General features: G+C 41.4%; 1 protein-coding gene across 1 annotated transcript; it reads right to left on the bottom strand.

Moving 5' to 3' along the window:
• Window positions 1-663: 663 nt before the first annotated feature.
• LOC109782843 (wall-associated receptor kinase 3-like) lies at window positions 664-4,710 on the bottom strand. Its single transcript, XM_073504570.1, has 4 exons — window positions 3,831-4,710; window positions 2,891-3,040; window positions 1,639-2,490; window positions 664-1,596 (listed from the first exon to the last, which is right to left on the bottom strand). The coding sequence occupies exons 1-4, from the start codon at window positions 4,708-4,710 to the stop codon at window positions 1,349-1,351; spliced, it is 2,130 nt and encodes a 709-aa protein (XP_073360671.1). The 3' UTR covers window positions 664-1,348.
• Window positions 4,711-23,210: the final 18,500 nt, after the last annotated feature.

Genomic DNA, 23,210 nt, shown 5'->3' on the forward strand with positions numbered 1-23,210 from the left:
CACAGACATTTTTCATATTTGTGAACTTTTTGGGGAAAAGCAAAAAATATTTGAAACCCCGAACATATTTTCGATTCTGTGAAGAATTTTTAATTGTGAACATTTTTGAATTTACGAATTTTATAAATAAGGAAAAAGCATTAAAAGGACAGAAAAAAGAAGAAGAAAGAAACTGAAAATAAAAATATATAATGGAAACTGAAAATATGCAGAACAGAAAAAATAAAAAAAATCCAAAAGAAAACCATCCACAAAAACAACAGGAAAAAGGAAAACCGCCGGTAGAAAACCAATCGCAATACCTACGCTAACCGCTAAAATGGGCCCTGGCCCAGCCGAGCGCTTCGGCTCGCTCGCCTCTGCGATGCTCTGCCAATTTGACGCGGAATGCGTCAAATAGGAAATCCCAATAAAACCAGTTCAAGCTAGGGCCCCACCATATGTATGAGTACGCCGGCTCGTTGGACGACACCAGAACGTTTTACAGCAATTACGATGTGAAGATTTACTCAAAAAAATTACGATGTGAAGATTTTACTCAAAAAAAAATTACGATGTGAAGACGTTTCAAATGACCACGTCCGTCATAGTGTGAAAGCAAGGGCAAATGACATCCGGCCAAGTCCAGTATGTCTGTTGGCTCGGCAGGATAATTCCCTAGTTTGAGTATATACATTGTGATGCATTTAGTTGTCTTATTGCTTAGTACGTGGGTTCCATCTTGAGCACAAGTTTGGCCATATACACTGGTGTGATACCCTAATGAGTGGTGTGATGTCCTAATGAGTTCCAACTTGCAACTCCATGCATCCTTTCGCACATGGAGTCCTAGTAGGACACACATGCACGCGAGTCAAGTCTCTCTGTGTTGTTATGGTCTCTTAAAACTCAAGTGTTGTACTAGAGTATACCGCGGTCGAAGACTTATCTATATAGTTCTTACCTAAAGGCTCTTATATTTTCGAAAACCTAAAGGCTCTTATATTTCTTTACAAAGGGATTACATCACATATACTCATAATTTCCACAGCACTCAAGTCCGGTGTCCATTTGCTGCGACCGTGAAGGTGTTGAAACAACGGTAGCCCACCTCTTTAATTAATGGCGTAGAAAAAATATTTCAACAATGTTCTCACTCGTAGAAAATTTACCAGGTGCGGGAGACCCGCCAACATCCAGGTCTCCCAGTGACACACAAATTACAGAATACATGCATCCGACACAAAATAAATGCTACAGATTAATAATCTAACAACACCTAGGATCAACTTGCTCAAACATCAAAAAAAAAAAACTTAAAGGGACACCGCCTAGATAGTACTGAGAATGACTCTTCTTGGTTATATCATCAGCTCACTTCCTCCAAGCTCAAACTGGTTCTGGTTAAGTAGTTCTCCTCATTTCGCTCTGCTCCCAAATCAGTTAGGACAAGCTGCTTGTTTGCCTGAATGCCTTCGAGTGCCATCTCCACTTGCCTCATGGTTGGCCTATCCTCTCCTCTTAATTTTATACATGATGCCGCTAGAGCAGCTACTTCTTCAACTTCGCTACCTCCCTCCTCTACAACTTGGGAATCCAGTATGTCAACTAGTTTGCCTTCTTCCAGGATTTCAACAAATTGTGCCACAAGTCCATCACCTGCTGAGGTTCTATACATGGTTGGCATCTTCCTCGTAAGCAACTCCACAAGAAGGATTCCAAAGCTATAAACATCGCTCTTTTCTGACAGCCGTCCCGTGTAGTAGTACATAGGATCAAGATATCCTATAGTTCCTTGCACTGCTGTTTCTGTTCTACCTGTCTGATCGATTGGAATGTACCTCGAAGCACCAAAGTCTGATACTTTTGCCGTGAAAGCATCATCAAGAAGTATGTTAGAAGATTTGATATCCCTATGTATTATAGGAACTAAAACAGCAGAATGAAGGTAAGCAATTGCTCTTCCTACTTCACTTCCGATCCTTAGCCTGCCACTCCAAGATATTGATTTTGGTGATTCATTATGAAGATGATCACCAAGGGTTCCATTGGAAATGAATTCGTAGGCCAATAGTGGGACTTCTGTCTCGAGACAACAACCATGAAGCTTAACAATATTCTTATGGTTGATTTGTGATAGTATGGCAACCTCATTTATGAACTCATCAATTTCTCTCTGGACCACAATATTTGACCTTTTGATGGCCACAACATGTAAGTCTGACAATATTCCTTTGTAGACTGTACCATGCCCTCCGCCACCAAGTTTACGCGTTTGATCAAAATTGTTTGTGGCCTTCTCTATTTCCTTTAAAGGGATGATCATCCTTCCGCCAATGTCAGACCTTTGAGATACTAGTTGTTGCAATAGCTGTCCATGATTTTGATTGAAAAACTTCTGTTTCAACTTTTCAGCCTTGTGATGCTTAATCTTGCGAATTATTAACAATCCACCCAGAAAGAAAAGAATGGAGGATGCGCCAGTAGCAACGGAGAGACCAATGATTAAACCTGCGAACATAAACACATATAGATTATTTATTTGATCTATAGAAAATTTTGGCTCATGGATTAAACAATATATATAAATAGCTGACTTTCTGCCTGTTGCAAATTCACTAGAGGTAGGAATAAACAAGCTAAAGGAGGATGCACATATATTCCTAACCATGACCATTGATCTGTCACTTTTCATGCTGTAGATTAATTGCTCCTAAACTTTGAGAGGTGTGAATGTGGTCGTCCTAGTTCTATGTGTCAGAGACTCGGAAGGAAGCTTCTTGGTGGCGTGCAACATTTACATCGATAATTAGTATAAGTTGTACATTCCCTTGTTTTTTGCCTGGAGGACATTTTGAAGCCCAAAACAAGTGCAATATATATTCTTTGGGTATTATAAAGAGTTTGTCACCTGTTTTCCTTGTGGGCTTGAGGCAGCCATTTGGTTGGCTGGCGTTTCCTCCTCGCGAACACCAGCAGTCGAACGATCCCTGCGTATTGTGACACTCACCGAAACAGCCATGGTCCATTGGCTGCATGCACTCATCGATATCTACATATACCAAAAGAAATGATTAATCAAACTTTACCGACAAATTCGATCTTAAAACATAATTAACCATGCATATGCATGGCTCTAATTACTTTTTAGTTCCAAAATGTAAATTGTATTTGACTTTTCAGTCTCCCAGATACAAGATTTTGACTATAATTTTCCCTTCTAATATGCTGAAAAGTTGTATAAAAATACTATTGATATGCCGCCTACTTAATTTATGCTTTTATTATAAAACACATATTGATTATACTCCCTCCGTCCCAAAATAAGTGTGTCAACCTTAGTACAGCGCTTATTTTGGGACGGAGGGAGTATATGTAGATAGATGGGGAGTGCAGCGTTTTGGGGACGGGCTCCATGAAGCCCGCTATTTGAAAAAAAACAAACCAAAATGCTATTTAAATGATTCCCAAAAAATGAATTTTTCTACAAATAAATATACATGTTCTCTAAGTATCTGTAAAAAATTTATTAGATGATATCATTATTTACAGGCTACACAAAGAAGACAAAAATCTGGCCAAACTACAACAAAATAAATGCCCATTTTAATCAACGTATTTGTCTTTTTGGCGTACACCACATCTGAACATATATGTTAATGAAATTTTATACCCCGCAAAAAACTGTGAAATTTTATACGTGTATACTACAAATATAAATATATGCTTATATTTATAATTTGTTTCAGCTTTGTTAGAGGTGTAAAAACTGAATTTTCGTTGAAAAGAAATAAGGGGCTCCCTCGAGCCCGTCCTCGATATATGCACTTTCGGGATAGATGGGTACCTACCTTGGCATCCATCCGTTAGGTAAGGGTTACCCTTATAGCCAGGATTGCATTGGCACACGTTGTCGAGTGTGGTGCAGTTGGCGTTGACGGAGGCGTTGCAGGATCCATGGATGCATACCCAGTCGAGGGTCAAGGGTACCAACAGATGTTCATCCTTGGCCTTGAGTCTGGAACGACGTGCGCCCAGATTCATAAGATCTACGGCCCGGTCCGGACCAAACCAACCTTCCTCGGCGATGAACACGTACACCGGGAGATCGTTGTTAATGGTGCTGTTCCCGGCGAGCCGCTTGAGCTCCACGGTATAGGACGCGAGGTATGAGACGACCGGGGTAGTGCAGAAGCCAACGCCGTAGTTCCGGACTTCGTTGTCGGTGATCACAGCACTGCCGCTACAGTATGAGGTGCAGCCGGAGGTGTAGCTGTGGGTGCCGGCAGGAGTAGTGAAGAGCAGCGTGACCTGCACGTTGCACCCCGTGGCCACCAGATAGGAGGTGCTCGGTGGCCTGGTGTTCTTCCAGCGGTTGTCACCGAAGCCCATAGACCTCCTGATAGTGCTGTTGATGGCGGCGTTGCTGAAGATAGTGGGGCTGACCCCGCTAACCGTCCGGTTTTCCACTGAGATATCCATGATCTCGAAGCCCCTGTAGTCGCTGAGGAACAGCCGGGGCCGGCTGGCTGCTCCGGGTCTGGTACCGGTAGTGTTGCCGTGGACGCAGGTGAGCTTGAAGCCTGCCGCTGCGGAGCACCTGTCCGGTCCCAAGCCGAACGGGTATGGCACGCTCACGTCACCGCACCTCGTTTCGCAGCCGTGTTTCCCTATGGGCGCCGGCGCTGCTCCGCTCGCTGCTACGAGCGCCGCTGCCGCTGCCGCCGCCATCGCCACCACCGAGAATGACAACACTGGCCACGACATTGAGTGTGATGGCTACCGTCTACAGACTGCTCACCATAGATTTTCTCTTGGAGTGGAACGCACTGGCTGGCTAGCTGGTAGCATAGGTAACGAAATATCGCTTGCTCGCTCGTCGAGTTTATAGGGCTGGACGGCGGCAAATTTGCAAGCAGGTACCACTCGCTGTATTGGCAGCCTCTATAACCTGTACGAACGCGCTCTATAATGTTATGAAGACTGCCGAATCACACGTAAACTCAGATTCCTGAAAAGTTTCACTTTGAAAAGACATACGTGGAAGCCTGTAAAAAAACAAAAATCAGGACTCAAAAAAGACGCATTTTGGAGCACTCATTTTGGTATGTCTTTTCGGGGCAAAAATTATGGATGTTCATCCACAAAGAAAAATCAGATTTTTTAAAACAAATTACTATTCTTATATTTACTATTTATGCATATGCATTTAAGCTCGAGATTAGAGTAACACTTTTGACCGAACGCGCTCTATATGTAGGACTCATTTGTTGGCTACACGTTTCTTCTCCAATTTCCCACCGAAAAATGCTACACCTATGTAACCAGTTACGTAATGCTACGTTTTTTTCATCTAAACTAATCATCCCCGCCCTGATTTTCATGAGGTGGGCGTGTACCTTTTTACCTTCCAACCAAATTAGGCCAGCTCAGATAGTACATAGGTTTGGGAAGGATTTTCACGTAGGTGTAGCAAAGCTCGTTTCCCACCTCTTGTACTTCACGCACGCCCACCAGCCAATCGCTGCCGCACAGCGTGCACAACCGGCACCCACAAGTACAGCTGCAACAGCAGCCACAGCGGGATACACACGCATCATCCAGTCGCTCAAGCGTCGCGCACACAACACACGAAGCACATACATCGTCCATTAATCAAGCTACACACGTTCGTTCTCTTATATTTATCTAAACATGCAACCTATCTACCTCATCACATGCCTCACACATGCCTCCTCTCATTTAAATACACATGCAAGTTATCCACACCAGTAAGTACATGCAATTAATAAATTTTCCACTTTTCATCACATGCATGCCCTCCATATCATCAAACGTTCATGCAACTATTCAACTTTTCACTTCGCACTTTCTATCACATGCAAGCCCTTCAAATCATCATAGAACTTGAAAGACCTACACATCATTAAAAAAAATCAGGAATAATAATTGAACTTGAATGTCACAAGATAATATCACTAGTAGAAAAAGGCCTAATGTGAAGCACATTAGTCCCGGTTTGTAACTGAACCGGCACTAATGTGACCATTAGTGCCGGTTCCAACGGCTAGGCGGGCGGCGCTCATTAGTATCGGTTCGTCGCGAACCTTTAGTACCGGTTCATGCCACGAACCGGTACTAAAGAGGTGGTGGCAGGCTGTTGCCAGGCTAGGGCCCCACCAGCACCTTTAGTACCGGTTCATGCCACAAACCGGTACTAGAGTTTTTTAGTTGATTCTTTTTGCAGCGGGTTTTTAGTCCCACCTCGCCAAGCGAGAGGGACTCGCAGCGGTTTATAAGCCCTGAGTGCAGAGACGAGGAACGACGATGAAGGAGAGGCTCAATGCTGACCTGCACGTTGCTTAGCTTCAGGCCTTGAGGAAATGGTGTAGACTGCACGGAGCTATGTGTAGTTTCTCAAGGCCTGAAGCTAAGCAACGTGCAGGTGAGCAATAGTGTTCGTATTGAACTACAGTCACATCTATTTAGGAAAGATGGTAAGATTTTTACTATTTGTCCTCAGTGCATCTTTTGCATACATTATTTTTTAAGCTAAACTTCATTCTTAAGTATGTTACTATACGATGTTCTTCAACAGAGACTCCCGATGATAGTTGTGTCTCATTGGATCGAGACTAAAGGTCGCATGGCAATGGTTAGCTTACGGCCAAGGCATCCTACATCGCACATGTGTGCATTCAGGATTTCTAAAACCGAGGAATGCTTAATAGTGAAATACTGGAGCAAAATTGTGAAGGATCGCAGAGAAGTACTAGGGGGCAGCAATCAGAAGCGCAACCCACAATTAGGAGACATGTTCATCTGGATGCTCCAATGTGATGAATCAGGAGAGCTACACATGTTCTATGCTATTTTACCTGAGAGAGAGCAGCAGGAGTGATTAGCTATTTCCTGCTCTTAGTACTTGTCCTCTCATGTCCGTGTTCTTCGTCATGAACTTAATCTCAAAGTGATTTGCTTTTGTGGTCTTATGAATGCTTATAATCTCATGACCATGTTGAACTCGATGATATCTTTGCTTCTGGTACAAGTGAATGTTTCTTCTTTAAGCTAGAATGAGTTTGAAGATGATGATGTGCTACACTATGAATGTGATGATTAAATAGCTAGTGTTGGTGGTAATGACTATAATGATTATTATTAGCTAGTGTTGGTGATGATTAGATAGCGGTAATGACTATGATGATTAAATAGTGGTAATGATTATGATGCTTATTAGCTAGTGTTGTTGGTGATGATATGATGCATAAGTTTTTATATTAATATGATGATGATGATGATGTGTTATTATATCATTTGGTATATTACTTGACCACTTAGGATCCATCCACTTGAAACTAATCCGCGGTTCTTTCATCTAGTGATTTAATAACTCATTATAATATAAAAACAATCTCTAAATTGCTACTGTACGTAAAGATACCTCGCCGGTCTTTGTATATACCAAATTGTATATATATGTGTGTATGTGTGAATGGTGGTGCGAGACATTCGATTATATATATATATATATATATATATATATATATATATATATATATATATATATATATATATAGAGTAACACTATTCTAATCCCAGCATTAGAATAGTTATTCGGATCACGGCGCTCCCTATATAGTCGCGATGGGATATTCCGAAACTCTACAAAACAAAATAGACCGCTCGCCCCTTCCCCTTCCAAATCGGGCGCAACCCCACCCCGTGCCCCTCACACCACAACACCCCCGCCAGACTCCGGCCACCTACTGCCGCCGCCAACGAGCGGATCCAGCGCCGCGCCAGGTCGGCCGCTGCTACCTCTTGAGCACTGCGTTGGTTTTCCCTTGAAGAGGAAAGGGTGATGCAGCAAAGTAGCGTAAGTATTTTCCTCAGTTTTTGAGAACCAAGGTATCAATCCAATAGGAGGCTACACACGAGTCCCTCGCACCTACACAAACAAATAAATCCTCGCAACCGACGCGATAAGGGGTTGTCAATCCCTACACGGCCACTTACGAGAGTGAGATCTGATAGATATGATAAGATAATATTTTTGGTATTTTTGTGATAAAGATGCAAAGTAAAATAAAAGGCAACGAAAATAACTAAGTGTTGGAAGATTAATATGATGGAAAATAGACCCGGGGGCCATAGGTTTCACTAGTGGCTTCTCTCGAGAGCATAAGTATTTATGGTGGGTGAACAAATTATTGTTGAGCAATTGACAGAATTGAGCATAGTTATGAGAATATCTAGGCATGATCATGTATATAGGCATCACGTCCGAGACAAGTAGACCGACTCCTCTCTGCATCTAGTACTATTACTCCACACATTGACCGCTATCCAGCATGCATCTAGAGTATTAAGTTCATAAGAACAGAGTAACGCTTTAAGCAAGATGACATGATGTAGAGGGATAAACTCATGCAATATGATATAAACCCCATCTTGTTATCCTCGATGGCAACAATACTATACGTGCCTTGCGGCCCCTACTGTCACTGGGAAAGGACACCGCAAGATTGAACCCAAAGCTAAGCACTTCTCCTATTGCAAGAAAGATCAATCTAGTAGGCCAAACCAAACTGATAATTCGAAGAGACTTGCAAAGATAACCAATCATACATAAAAGAATTCAGAAGATTCAAATATTATTCATAGATAAACTTGATCATAAACCCACAATTCATCGGTCTCAACAAACACACCGCAAAAGAAGATTACATCAAATAGATCTCCACAAGAGAGGGGGAGTACATTGTATTGAGATCCAAAAAGAGAGAAGAAGCCATCTAGCTCATAACTATGGACCCGAAGGTTTGAGGTAAACTACTCACACTTCATCGGAGAGGCTATGGTGTTGATTTAGAAGCCCTCCGTGATCGATGCCCCCTCCGGCGGAGCTCCGGAACAGGCCCCAAGATGGGATCTCACGGGTACAGAAGGTTGCGGCGGTGGAATTAGGTTTTTGGCTCCGTATCTTGTAGTTTGGGGGTACGTAGGTATATATAGGAGGAAGGAGTACGTCGGTGGAGCAACGTGGGGCCCACGAGGGTGGAGGGTGCGCCCAGGGGGGGTAGGCGCGCCCCCTACCTCGTGGCTTCCTGGTAGCTTTCTTGACGTAGGGTCCAAGTCCTCTGGATCACGTTCGTTCCGAAAATCATGTTCCCGAAGGTTTCTTTCCGTTTGGACTCCGTTTGATATTCTTTTTCTACGAAACTCTGAAATAGGCAAAAAAACAGCAATTCTGGGCTGGGCCTCCGGTTAATAGGTTAGTCCCAAAAATAATATAAAAGTGTATAATAAAGCCCAATAATGTCCAAAACAGAAGATAATATAGCATGGAGCAATAAAAATTATAGATACGTTGGAGACGTATCAAGCATCCCCAAGTTTAATTCCTGCTCGTCCTCGAGTAGGTAAATGATAAAAACAGAATTTTTGATGTGGAATGCTACTTGGCATAATTTCAATGTAATTCTTCTTAATTGTGGTATGAATATTCAGATCCGAAAGATTCAAGATAAAAGTTCAATATTGACATAAAAATAATAATACTTCAAGCATACTAACTAAGCAATTATGTCCTCTCAAAATAACATGGCCAAAGAAAGTTCATCCCTACGAAATCATATAGTTTAGTCATGCTCCATTTTCGTCACACAAGAATGCTCTCATCATGCACAACCCCGATGACAAGCCAAGCAATTGTTTCATACTTTAGTAATCTCAAACTTTTTCAACCTTCACGCAATACATGAGCGTGAGCCATGGATATAGCACTATGGGTGGAATAGAATATGATGATGGGGGTTATGTGGAGAAGACAAAAAAGGAGAAAGTCTCACATCAACGAGGCTAATCAATGAGCTATGGAGATGCCCATCGATTGATGTTAATGCAAGGAGTAGGGATTGCCATGCAACGGATGCACTAGAGCTATAAATATATGAAAGCTCAACAAAAGAAACTAAGTGGGTGTGCATCCAACTTGCTTGCTCATGAAGACCTAGGGCACTTGAGGAGGCCCATTATTGGAATATACAAGCCAAGTTCTATAATGAAAAAGTCCCACTAGTATATGAAAGTGACAAAACAAGAGACTCTCTATTATGAAGATCATGGTGCTACTTTGAAGCACAAGTGTGGTAAAAGGATAGTAACATTGTCCCTTCTCTCTTTTTCTCTCATTTTTTTGGGCCTTCTCTTTTTTTATGGCCTTTCTCTCTTTTTTTTATTTCCTCACTTGGGACAATGCTCTAAAAAATGATGATCATCACACTTGTATTTATTTACAACTCAATGATTACAACTCGATACTAGAACAAAGTATGACTCTATATGAATGCCTCCGGCGGTGTACCGGGATAGGCAATGAACCAAGAGTGACATGTATGAAAGAATTATGAACGGTGGCTTTGCCACAAATACTATGTCAACTACATGATCATGCAAAGCAATATGACAATGATGAACGTGTCATGATAAACGGAATGGTGGAAAGTTGCATGGCAATATATCTCGGAATGGCTATGGAAATGCCATAATATGTAGGTATGGTGGCTGTTTTGAGGAAGATATAAGGAGGTTTATGAAGGAAATATGCCCTAGAGGCAATAATAAAGTTATTATTTATTTCCTTATATCATGATAAATGTTTATTATTCATGCTAGAATTGTATTAACCGGAAACATGATACATGTGTGAATACATAGACAAACAGAGTGTCACTAGTATGCCTCTACTTGACTAGCTCGTTGATAAAAGATGGTTATGTTTCCTAGCCGTAGACATGAGTTGTCATTTGATTAACGGGATCACATCATTAGGAGAATGATGTGATTGACTTGACCCATTCCGTTAGCTTAGCACTCGGTCGTTTAGTATGTTGCTATTGCTTTCTTCATGACTTATACATGTTCCTATGACTATGAGATTATGCAACTCCCGTTTACCGGAGGAACACTTTGTGTGCTACCAAACGTCACAACGTAACTGGGTGATTATAAAGGTGCTCTACAGGTGTCTCCGAAGGTACTTGTTGGGTTGGCGTATTTCGAGATTAGGATTTGTCACTCCGATTGTCGGAGAGGTATCTCTGGGCCCTCTCGGTAATGCACATCACTTAAGCCTTGCAAGCATTGCAACTAATGAGTTTGTTGCGAGATGATGTATTACGGAACGAGTAAAGAGACTTGCCGGTAACGAGATTGAACTAGGTATTAAGATACCGACGATCGAATCTCGGGCAAGTAACATACCGATGACAAAGGGAACAACGTATGTTGTTATGCGGTTTGACCGATAAAGATCTTCATAGAATATGTGGGAGCCAATATGGGCATCCAGGTCCCGCTATTGGTTATTGACCGGAGACGTGTCTCGGTCATGTCTACATAGTTCTCGAACCCGTAGGGTCCGCACGCTTAACGTTACGATGACAGTTTTATTATGAGTTTATGAGTTTTGATGTATCGAAGGAGTTCGGAGTCCCGGATGAGATCGGGGACATGACGAGGAGTCTCGAAATGGTCGAGACATGCAGATCGATATATTGGACGACTATATTCGGACATCGGAAAGGTTCCGAGTGATTCGGGTATTTTTCGGAGTATCGGAGAGTTACGGGAATTCGTATTGGGCCTTAATGGGCCATACGGGAAAGGAGAGAAAGGCCCCAAAGGGTGGCCGCACCCCTCCCCATGCACTAGTCCGAATTGGACTAGGGAGGGGGGGCGCCCCCTTCCTTCCTTCTCCTTCTCCCTTCCCTTCTCCTACTCCAACAAGGAAAGGGGGAGTCCTACTCCCGGTTTGGCGCGCCCTCCTCCTAGGCCGGCCGCCTCCCCCCTTGCTCCTTTATATACGGGGGCAGGGGCACCCCATAGACACAACAATTGATCTATTGATCTCTTAGCCGTGTGCGGTGCCCCCCTCCACCATATTACACCTCGATAATATCGTAGCGGTGCTTAGGCGAAGCCCTGCGTCGGTAGAACATCATCATCGTCGCCACGCCGTCGTGCTGACGAAACTCTCCCTCAACACTCGACTGGATCGGAGTTCGAGGGACGTCATCGAGCTGAATGTGTGCTGAACTCGGAGGTGCCGTATGTTCGGTACTTGATCGGTCGGATCGTGAAGACGTACGACTACATCAACCGCGTTATGTTAACGCTTCCGCTTTCGGTCTACGAGGGTACGTGGACAACACTCTCCCCTCTCGTTGCTATGCATCACCATGATCTTGCGTGTGCGTAGGAAATTTTTGAAATTACTACGTTCCCCAACAGTTTATGTGTGAAAGAGCGTATCATATCACGGGGTTTGGATGCACCGGTGAAGTTTGCACCAACTCTCAATGTGAGAAAGAGCAATGCACGGTACCAAAGAGGCTAGCAATGGTGGAAAGGTGAGAGTGCGTATAATCCATGGACTCAACATTAGTCATAAAGAACTCACGTACTTATTGCAAAAATCTACAAGTCATCAAAAACCAAGCACTGGCGCATGCTCCTAGGAGGATAGATTGGTAGGAAAAGACCATCGCTCGTCCGCGACCGCCACTCATAAGGAGGACAATCAAAGAACACCTCATGTTTCAGTTTTGTTACATAACGTTTACCATACGTGCATGCTACGGGACTTGCAAACTTCAACACAAGTATTTATCAAATTCACAACTACTCAACTAGCACAACTTTAATATTACTACCTCCATGTCTCAAAACAATCATCAAGCATCAAACTTCTCTTAGTATTCAACGCACTCATAAGAAAGTTTTTACTATTCTTGAATACCTAGCATATTAGGATTTTTTAAGCAAATTACCATGCTATTTAAGACTCTCAAAATAATCTAAGTGAAGCATGAGATATCAATAGTTTCTATAAAACAAATCCACCACCGTGCTCTAAAAGATATAAGTGAAGTACTAGAGCAAAAACTATATAACTCAAAAGATATAAGTGAAGCACATAGAGTATTCTAATAATTTCCGAATCATGTGTGTCTCTCTCAAAAGGTGTGTACAGCAAAGATAATTGGTAAACTAAAAAGCAAAGACTCAAATCATACAAAACGCTCCAAGCAAAACACATATCATGTGGTGAATAAAAATATAGCTCCAAGTAAAGTTACCGATGGAAGTAGACGAAAGAGGAGATGCCTTCCGGGGCATCCCCAAGCTTTGGCTTTTAGGTGTCCTTAGATTATCTTGGGGGTGCCATGGAGATCCCCAATCTTAGGCTCTTGCCACTCCTTGTTTCATAATCCATCAAATCTTTCACCCAAAACTTGAAAACTTCACAACACAAAACTCAGCAGAAAATCTCGTGAGCTCCGTTGGCGAAAGAAAACAAAAGACCACTTCAAGGTACTGTAATGAACTCATTCTTTATTTATATTGGTGTTAAACCTAATGTATTCCAACTTCTCTATGCTTTATAAACTATTTTACTAGCCATAGATTCATCAAAATAAGCAAACAACACACGAAAAACATAATCTGTCAAAAACAGAACAGTCTGTAGTAATTTGTAACTAACACAAACTTCTGGAACTCCAAAAATTCAGCCAAAATAGGACGACCTAGACAATTTGTTTATTGATCAGCAGCAATTGGAATTAATATTTTATCACGTTCTGGTGATTTTTAACAATTAGTTTCATGAACAGAAAGTTTCTGGAATTTTCTGCAAGATCAAATAACTATCATCCATGAAGATCCTATAGGTTTAACTTGGCACAAACACTAATTAAAACATAAAAACACATCTAACCAGAGGCTAGATCAAATATTTATTCCTAAACAGAAGCAAAAAGCAAAAAAAACTAAAAATAAAATTGGGTTGCCTCCCAACAAGCGCTATCGTTTAAAGCCCCTAGCTTGGCGTAATAGCAAGGATAGATCTAGGTATTGCCATCTTTGGTAGGCAATCCATAAGTGGCTCTCATGATAGATTCATATGGTAATTTTATTTTCTTCCTAGGGAAGTGTTCCATGCCTTTCTTTAATGGACATTGGAATCTAATATTCCCTTCCTTCATATCAATGATTTCACTAATCGTTCTAAGGAAAGGTCTACCAAGAATAATAGGACATGAAGGATTGCAATCTATGTCAAGAACGATAAAATCTACGGGCACATAGTTCCTATTTGCAACAATAAGAACATCATTAATTCTTCCCATAGGTTTCTTAATAGTGGAATCCGCAAGGTGCAAGTTTAAAGAGCAATCATACAAATCACGGAAACCTAGCAAATCACACAAAGTTTTTGGAATCGTGGAAACACTAGCACCCAAATCACACAAAGCATAGCAGTCATGATCTTTAATCTTAATTTTTATAGTAGGTTCCCACTCATCATAAAGTTTTCTAGGGATAGAAACTTCCAACTCAAGTTTTTCTTCGTAAGATTGCATCAAAGCATCAACGATATGTTTGGTAAAGGCTTTATTTTGACTATAAGCATGCGGAGAATTTGGCACGGATTGCAACAAGGAAATACAATCTATCAAAGAGCAGCTATCATAATTAAATTCCTTGAAATCCAAAATAGTGGGTTCATTAATATCTAATGTTTTGACCTCTTCAATCCCACTTTTATCAATTTTAGCATCAAGATCTAAAAACTCCGAATTTCTAGAACGCCTTCTAGGTAAAGGTGGATCATATTCAGTCCCATCATTATCAAGATTCATATTGCAACACAAAGATTTAATAGGGGACACATCAATAACTTTTAGATCTTCATCTTTGTTTTCATAAAAATTGGAAGAACACGCTTTTATAAAGCAATCTTTCTTAGCACGCATCCTAGCGGTTCTTTCTTTGCACTCGTCAATGGAAATTCTCATGGCTTTGAGAGACTCATTGATATCATGCTTAGGTGGAATAGATCTAAGTTTCAAGGAATCAACATCAAGAGAAATTCTATCAACGTTCCTAGCCAATTCATCAACTTTAAGCAATTTTTCTTCAAGCAAAGCGTTGAAATTCTTTTGCGAATTCATAAATTCCTTAACACTAGTCTCAAATTCAGAGGGCATCTTATTAAAATTTCCATAAGAATTGTTGTAGGAATTACCATAATTATTAGAGGGATTACTAGGATAAGGCCTAGGATTAAAGTTTCCTCTATATGCGTTGTTACCAAAATTATTCCTACCAACAAAATTCACATCCATAGATTCATTATTATTCTCAATCAAAGTAGACAAAGGCATATCATTAGGATCAGAAGAAACACTCTTAGTAGCAAACAATTTCATAAGTTCATCCATCTTTCCACTCAAAACATTAATTTCTTCTATCGCATGCATTTTTTATTAGTAGATCTTTCAGTGTGCCATTGAGAATAATTAACCATAATATTATCTAGGAGTTTAGTAGCTTCTCCTAAAGTGATTTCCATAAAAGTGCCTCCCGCAGCCGAATCTAAAAGATTTCTAGAAGAAAACTTCAATCGGCATAAAAAATTTGTATAATCATCCACAAATTCAAACCATGTGTGGGGCAATTACGTATCATTAATTTCATCCTCTCCCAAGCTTGTGCAACATGCTCATGATCAAGTTGCTTAAAATTCATAATATCGTTTCTAAGAGAGATAATCTTAGCGGGAGGAAAATACTTAGAGATAAAATCATCTTCGCACTTATTCCAAGAATCAATACTATTTTTAGGCAAAGACGAAAACCAATCTTTAGCACGATCTCTAAGCGAAAAAGGTAATAGCTTCAATTTAACAATATCATTGTCAACATCTTTCTTCTTTTGCATACCACACAAATCAACGAAGCTATTTAGATGAGTAGCGGCATCTTCACTAGGAAGGCCGGCGAATTGATCTTTCATGACAAGATTCAACAAAGCAGCATTGATTTCACAAGATTCAGTATCAGTAAGAGGAGCAATCGGAGTGCTAAGGAAATCATTACTGTTGGTATTGGTAAAGTCACATAATTTGGTATTATCTTGAGCCATCGTGACAAGCAAGCAATCCAACACACGAGTAAACAAGAAGCAAGCGAAAAAGAGGTGAACGGAAAAGCGAGGGCGAATAAAACGGCAAGGGTAAAGTGGGGGAGAGGAAAACGAGAGGCAAATGGCGAATAATGTAATGCGGGAGATAAGGGTTTGTGATGGGTACTTGGTATGTTGACTTTTGCGTAGACCTCCCCGGCAACGGCGCCAGAAATCCTTCTTGCTACCTCTTGAGCACTGCGTTGGTTTTCCCTTGAAGAGGAAAGGGTGATGCAGCAAAGTAGCGTAAGTATTTCCCTCAGTTTTTTAGAGCCAAGGTATCAATCCAGTAGGAGGCTACACACGAGTCCCTCGCACCTACACAAACAAATAAATCCTCGCAACCGACGCGTTAAGGGGTTGTCAATCCCTACACGGTCACTTACGAGAGTGAGATCTGATAGATATGATAAGATAATATTTTTGGTATTTTTGTGATAAAGATGCAAAGTAAAATAAAAGGCAACGAAAATAACTAAGTGTTGGAAGATTAATATGATGGAAAATAGACCCGGGGTCCATAGGTTTCACTAGTGGCTTCTCTCGAGAGCATAAGTATTTACGGTGGGTGAACAAATTACTGTTGAGCAATTGACAGAATTGAGCATAGTTATGAGAATATCTAGGCATGATCATGTATATAGGCATCACGTCCGAGACAAGTAGACCGACTCCTCTCTGCATCTAGTACTATTACTCCACACATTGACCGCTATCCAGCATGCATCTAGAGTATTAAGTTCATAAGAACAGAGTAACGCTTTAAGCAAGATGACATGATGTAGAGGGATAAACTCATGCAATATGATATAAACCCCATCTTGTTATCCTCGATGGCAACAATACTATACGTGCCTTGCTGCCCCTACTGTCACTGGGAAAGGACACCGCAAGATTGAACCCAAAGCTAAGCACTTCTCCTATTGCAAGAAAGATCAATCTAGTAGGCCAAACCAAACTGATAATTCGAAGAGACTTGCAAAGATAACCAATCATACATAAAAGAATTCAGAAGATTCAAATATTATTCATAGATAAACTTGATCATAAACCCACAATTCATCGGTCTCAACAAACACACCGCAAAAGAAGATTACATCAACTAGATCCCCACAAGAGAGGGGGAGAACATTGTATTGAGATCCAAAAAGAGAGAGGAAGCCATCTAGCTAATAACTATGGACCCGAAGGTCTGAGGTAAACTACTCACACTTCATCGGAGAGGCTATGGTGTTGATGTAGAAGCCCTCCATGATCGATGCCCCCTCCGGCGGTGTTGGGGAACGTAGTAATTTCAAAAAAAAATCCTACGCACACTCAAGATCATGGTGATGCATAGCAACGAGAGGGGAGGGTGTTGTCCACGTACCCTCGTAGACTGAAAGCGGAAGCGTTAGCACAACGCGGTTGATGTAGTCGTACGTCCTCATAATCCGACCGATCAAGTACCGAACGCACGGCACCTCCCAGTTCAGCACACGTTCAGCCCGATGACGTCCCTCGAACTCCGATCCAGCCGAGTGTTGAGGGAGAGTTTCGTCAGCATGACGGTGTGGTGACGATGATGATGTTCTACCGACGCAGGGCTTCGCCTAAGCACCACTACAGTATTATCGAGGTGGACTATGGTGGAGGGGGGCACCGCACACGGCTAAAAGATCAAATCAATTGTTGTGTCTTTAGGGTGCTCCCCTGCCCGCGTATATAAAGGAGCAAGGGGGGAGGTGCGGCCGGCCAGGAGGAGGCACGCCAGGAGGAGTCCTACTCCCACCGGGAGTAGGACTCCCTCCCTTCCTTGTTGGATTAGGAGAAGGGGGGAAAGAGGAGGGAGAGAGGAAGGAAAGGGGGGGCGCCGCCCCCCTCTCCTTGTCCTATTCGGACTAGAGGGGGAGGGGCACGCGGCCCTGCCCTAGCCGCCTCTCCTCTTCTCCACTAAGGCCCACTATGGCCCATTAAACCCCCGGGGGTTCCGGTAACCCCTCCGGTACTCCGGTAAAATCCCGATTTCACCCGGAACACTTCCGATATCCAAATATAGGCTTCCAATATATCAATCTTCATGTCTCAACCATTTCGAGACTCCTCGTCATGTCCGTGATCACATCCGGGACTCCGAACAACTTTCGGTACATCAAAACTCATAAACTCATAATATAACTGTCATCGAAACTTTGAGCGTGCGAACCCTACGGGTTCGAGAACTATGTAGACATGACCGAGACACGTCTCCGGTCAATAACCAATAGCGGAACCTGGATGCTCATATTGGCTCACACATATTCTACGAAGATCTTTATCGGTCAGACCGCATAACAACATACGTTGTTCCCTTTGTCATCGGTATGTTACTTGCCCGAGATTCGATCGTCGGTATCTTAATACCTAGTTCAATCTCGTTACCGGCAAGTCTCTTTACTCGTTCCGTAATACATCATCCCGCAACTAACTCATTAGTTGCAATGCTTGCAAGGCTTAAGTGATGTGCATTACCGAGTGGGCCCAGAGATACCTCTCCGACAATCGGAGTGACAAATCCTAATCTCGAAATACGCCAACCCAACAAGTACCTTCGGAGACACTTGTAGAGCACCTTTATAATCACCCAGTTACGTTGTGACGTTTGGTATCACACAAAGTGTTACTCCGGTAAACGGGAGTTGCATAATCTCATAGTCATAGGAACATGTATAAGTCATGAAGAAATCAATAGCAACATACTAAACGATCGAGTGCTAAGCTAATGAAATGGGTCAAGTCAATCACATCATTCTCCTAATGATGTGATCCCATTAATCAAATGACAACTCTTTGTCTATGGCTGGGAAACATAACCATCTTTGATCAATGAGCTAGTCAAGTAGAGGCATACTAGTGACACTCTGTTTGTCTATGTATTCACACATGTATCATGTTTCCGGTTAATACAATTCTAGCATGAATAATAAAAATTTATCATGATATAAGGAAATAAATAATAATTTTATTATTGCCTCTAGGGCATATTTCCTTCAGTCTCCCACTTGCACTAGAGTCAATAATCTAGTTCACATCGCCATGTGATTTAACACCAATAGTTCACATTACCATGTGTTAACATCCATCGTCATGTGACCAACACCCAAAGGGTTTACTAGAGTCAATAATCTAGTTCACATCGCTATGTGATTAATACCCAAAGAGTACTAAGGTGTGATCATGTTTTGCTTGTGAGAGAAGTTTAGTCAACGGGTCTGCCACATTCAGATCCGTATGTATTTTGCAAATATTCTATGTCTTCAATACTCTGCACGGAGCTACTCTAGCTAATAGTGCCCACTTTCAATATGTATCTAGATCGAGACTTAGAGTCATCCAGATCGGTGTCAAAACTTGCATCGACGTAACTCTTTACGACGAACCTTTTGTCACCTCCATAATCGAGAAACATATCCTTATTCCACTAAGGATAATTTTGACCGCTGTCCAGTGATCTACTCCTAGATCACTATTGTACTCCCTTGCCAAAATCAGTGTAGGGTATACAATAGATCTGGTACACAACATGGCATACTTTATAGAACCTATGGCCAAGGCATAGGGAATGACTTTCATTCTCTTTCTATCTTCTGGCGTGGTCGGGCTTTGAGTCTTACTTAATTTCACACCTTGTAACACAGGCAAGAACTCTTTCTTTGACTGTTCCATTTTGAACTACTTCAAAATCTTATCAAGGTATGTACTCATTGAAAAAACTTATCAAGTGTCTTGATCTATCTCTATAGATCTTGATGCTCAATATGTAAGCAGCTTCTCCGAGGACTTTCTTTGAAAAACTCCTTTCAAACACTCCTTTATGCTTTGCAGAATAATTCTACATTATTTCCGATCAACAATATGTCATACACATATACTTATCAGAAATGTTGTTGTGCTCCCACTCACTTTCTTGTAAATACAGGCTTCACCGCAAGTCTGTATAAAACTATATCCTTTGATCAACTTATCAAAGTGTATATTCCAACTCCGAGATGCTTGCACCAGTCTATAGATGGATCGCTGGAGCTTGCATATTTTGTTAGCACTTTTAGGATTGACAAAACCTTCTGGTTGCATCATATACAACTCTTCTTTAATAAATCCATTAAGGAATGCAGTTTTGTTTATCCATTTGCCAGATTTCATAAAAATGTGGCAATTGCTAACATGATTCGGACAGACTTAAGCATAGATACGAGTGAGAAACTCTCATCGTAGTCAACACCTTGAACTTGTCGAAAAACTTTTGCGACAATTCTAGCTTTGTAGATAGTAACACTACTATCAGCGTCCGTCTTCCTCTTGAAGATCCATTTAATCTCAATGGCTCGCTGATCATTGGGCAAGTCTATCAAAGTCCATACTTTGTTCTCATACATGGATCTCATCTCAGATTTCATGGCCTCAAGCCATTTTGCGGAATCTGGGCTCATCGTCGCTTCCTCATAGTTCGTAGGTTCGTCATGGTCAAGTAACATGACCTCCAGAACAGGATTACCGTACCACTCTGGTTTACCTACGAGGTTCGGTAGTAACTTGATCTGAAGTTACATGATCATCATCATTAGCTTCCTCACTAATTGGTGTAGTAGTCACAGGAACAGATTTCTGTGATGAACTACTTTCCAATAAGGGAGCAGGTACAGTTACCTCATCAAGTTCTACTTTCCTCCCACTCACTTCTTTCGCGAGAAACTCCTTCTCTAGAAAGGATCCAAATTTAGCAATGAATATCTTGCCTTCGGATCTGTGATAGAAGGTGTACCCAACTGTCTCCTTTGGGTATCCTATGAAGACACATTTCTCCGATTTGGGTTTGAGCTTATCAGGATGAAACTTTTTCTTATATGCATCGCAATCCCAAACTTTAAGAAACGACAACTTTGGTTTCTTGCCAAACCATAGTTCATACGGTGTCGTCTCAAACGAATTTAGATGGTGCCCCTTTTTTTACGTGAATGCAGGTGTCTCTAATGCATAACCCCAAAACTATAGTGGTAAATCGGTAAGAAAAATCATAGATTGCACTATATCCAATAAAGTACGGTTATGACGTTCGGACACACCATTATCCTGTGGTGTTCCAAGTGGCACGAATTTGTGAAACTATTACACATTGTTTTAATTGAAGACCAAACTCGTAACTCAAATATTTGTCTCCGCGATCAGATCGTAGAAACCTTATTTTCTTGTCACGATGATTTTCCACTTCACTCTGAAATTCTTTGAACTTTTCAAATGTTTCAGACTTATGTTTCATCAAGTAGATATACCCATATCTGCTCAAATCATCTGTGAAGGTCAGAAAATAACGATACCCGCCGCGAGCCTCCACACTCATTGGACCACATACATCAGTATGTATGATTTCCAACAAATCTGTTGCTTGCTCCATTGTTCCGGAGAACGGCGTTTTAGTCATCTTGCCCAAGAGGCATGGTTCTCAAGCATAAAGTGATTCCAAAAGCCCATCAGCATGGAGTTTCTTCATGAGTTTTACACCAATATGACCTAAACGGCAGTGCCACAAATAAGTTGCACTATCATTATTAACTTTGCATCTTTTTGGCTTAAATATTATGAATATGTGTATCACTACGATCGAGATCCAACAAACCATTTCCGTTGGTGTGTATGACCATAGAAGGTTCTATTCATGTAAACAGAACAACAATTGTTCTCTAACTTAAATGAATAACTGTATTGCAATAAACATGATCAAACATATTTATGCTCAACGCAAACACCAAATAACACTTATTTAGGTTCATCACTAATCCCGAAAATATAGGGAGTGTGCGATGATGATCATATCAATCTTGGAACCACTTCCAATACACATCGTCACTTCACCCTTAACTAGTCTCTGTTCATTCTGCAACCCCCGTTTCGAGTTACTACTCTTAGCAACTGAACCAGTATCAAATACCGAGGGGTTGCTATAAACACTAGTAAAGTACACATCAATAACATGTATATCAAATGTAGCTTTGTTCACTTTGCCATCCTTCTTATCCACCAAATACTTGGGGCAGTTCCGCTTCCAGTGACCAGTCCCTTTGCAGTAGAAGCACTTAGTGTCAGGCTTAGGTCCAGACTTGGGCTTCTTCACTTGAGCAGCAACTTGCTTGCCGTTCTACATGAAGTTCCCTTTCTTTCCCTTTGCCCTTTTCTTGAAACTAGTGGTCTTGTTAATCATCAACACTTGATGCTCTTTCTTGATTCTGATTTCATCATCATGAAAAGCTCGGGAATCGTTTACGTTATCCCTTGCATACTATAGTTCATCACGAAGTTCTACTAACTTGGTGATGGTGACTAGAGAATTCTGTCAATCACTATCTTATCTGGAAGATTAACTCCCACTTGATTCAAGCGATTGTAGTACCCAGACAATCTGAGCACATGCTCACTGCTTGAGCTATTCTCCTCCATCTTTTAGCTATAGAGCTTGTTGGAGACTTCATATCTCTCAACTCGGGTATTTGCTTGAAATATTAACTTCAACTCCTGGAACATCTCATATGGTCCATGATGTTCAAAACATCTTTGAAGTCCCGATTCTAAGCCGTTAAGCATGGTGCACTGAACTATCAAGTATTCATCATATTGAGCTAGCCAAACGTTCATAACGTCTGCATCTGCTCCTGCAATAGGTTTGTCACCTAGCGGTGCATCAAGGACATAATTCTTCTGTGCAGCAATGAGGATAAACCTCAGATCACGGATCCAATCCGCATCATTGCTACTAACATCTTTCAACTTAGTTTTCTCTAGGAACATACAAAAAACTAAACGGGGAGCAACATCGCGAGCTATTGATCTACAACATAGATATGCTAATAATACCAGGGCTAAGTTCATGATAAATTAAAGTTCAATTAATCATATTACTTAAGAACTCCCACTTAGATAGACATCCCTCTAATCCTCTAAGTGATCACGTGATCCATATCAACTAAACCATAACCGATCATCACGTGAAATGGAGTAGCTTTCAATGGTGAACATCACTATGTTGATCATATCTACTATATGATTCACGCTCGACCTTTCGGTCTCAGTGTTCCGAGGCCATATCTGCATATGCTAGGCTCATCAAGTTTAACCTGAGTATTCTGCATGTGCAAAACTGGCTTGCACCCATTGTAGATGGACGTAGAGCTTATCACACCCGATCA

Source organism: Aegilops tauschii, chromosome 7 (assembly GCF_002575655.3).
Source record: "Aegilops tauschii subsp. strangulata cultivar AL8/78 chromosome 7, Aet v6.0, whole genome shotgun sequence".
Taxonomy (NCBI): Eukaryota; Viridiplantae; Streptophyta; class Magnoliopsida; order Poales; family Poaceae; genus Aegilops; species Aegilops tauschii.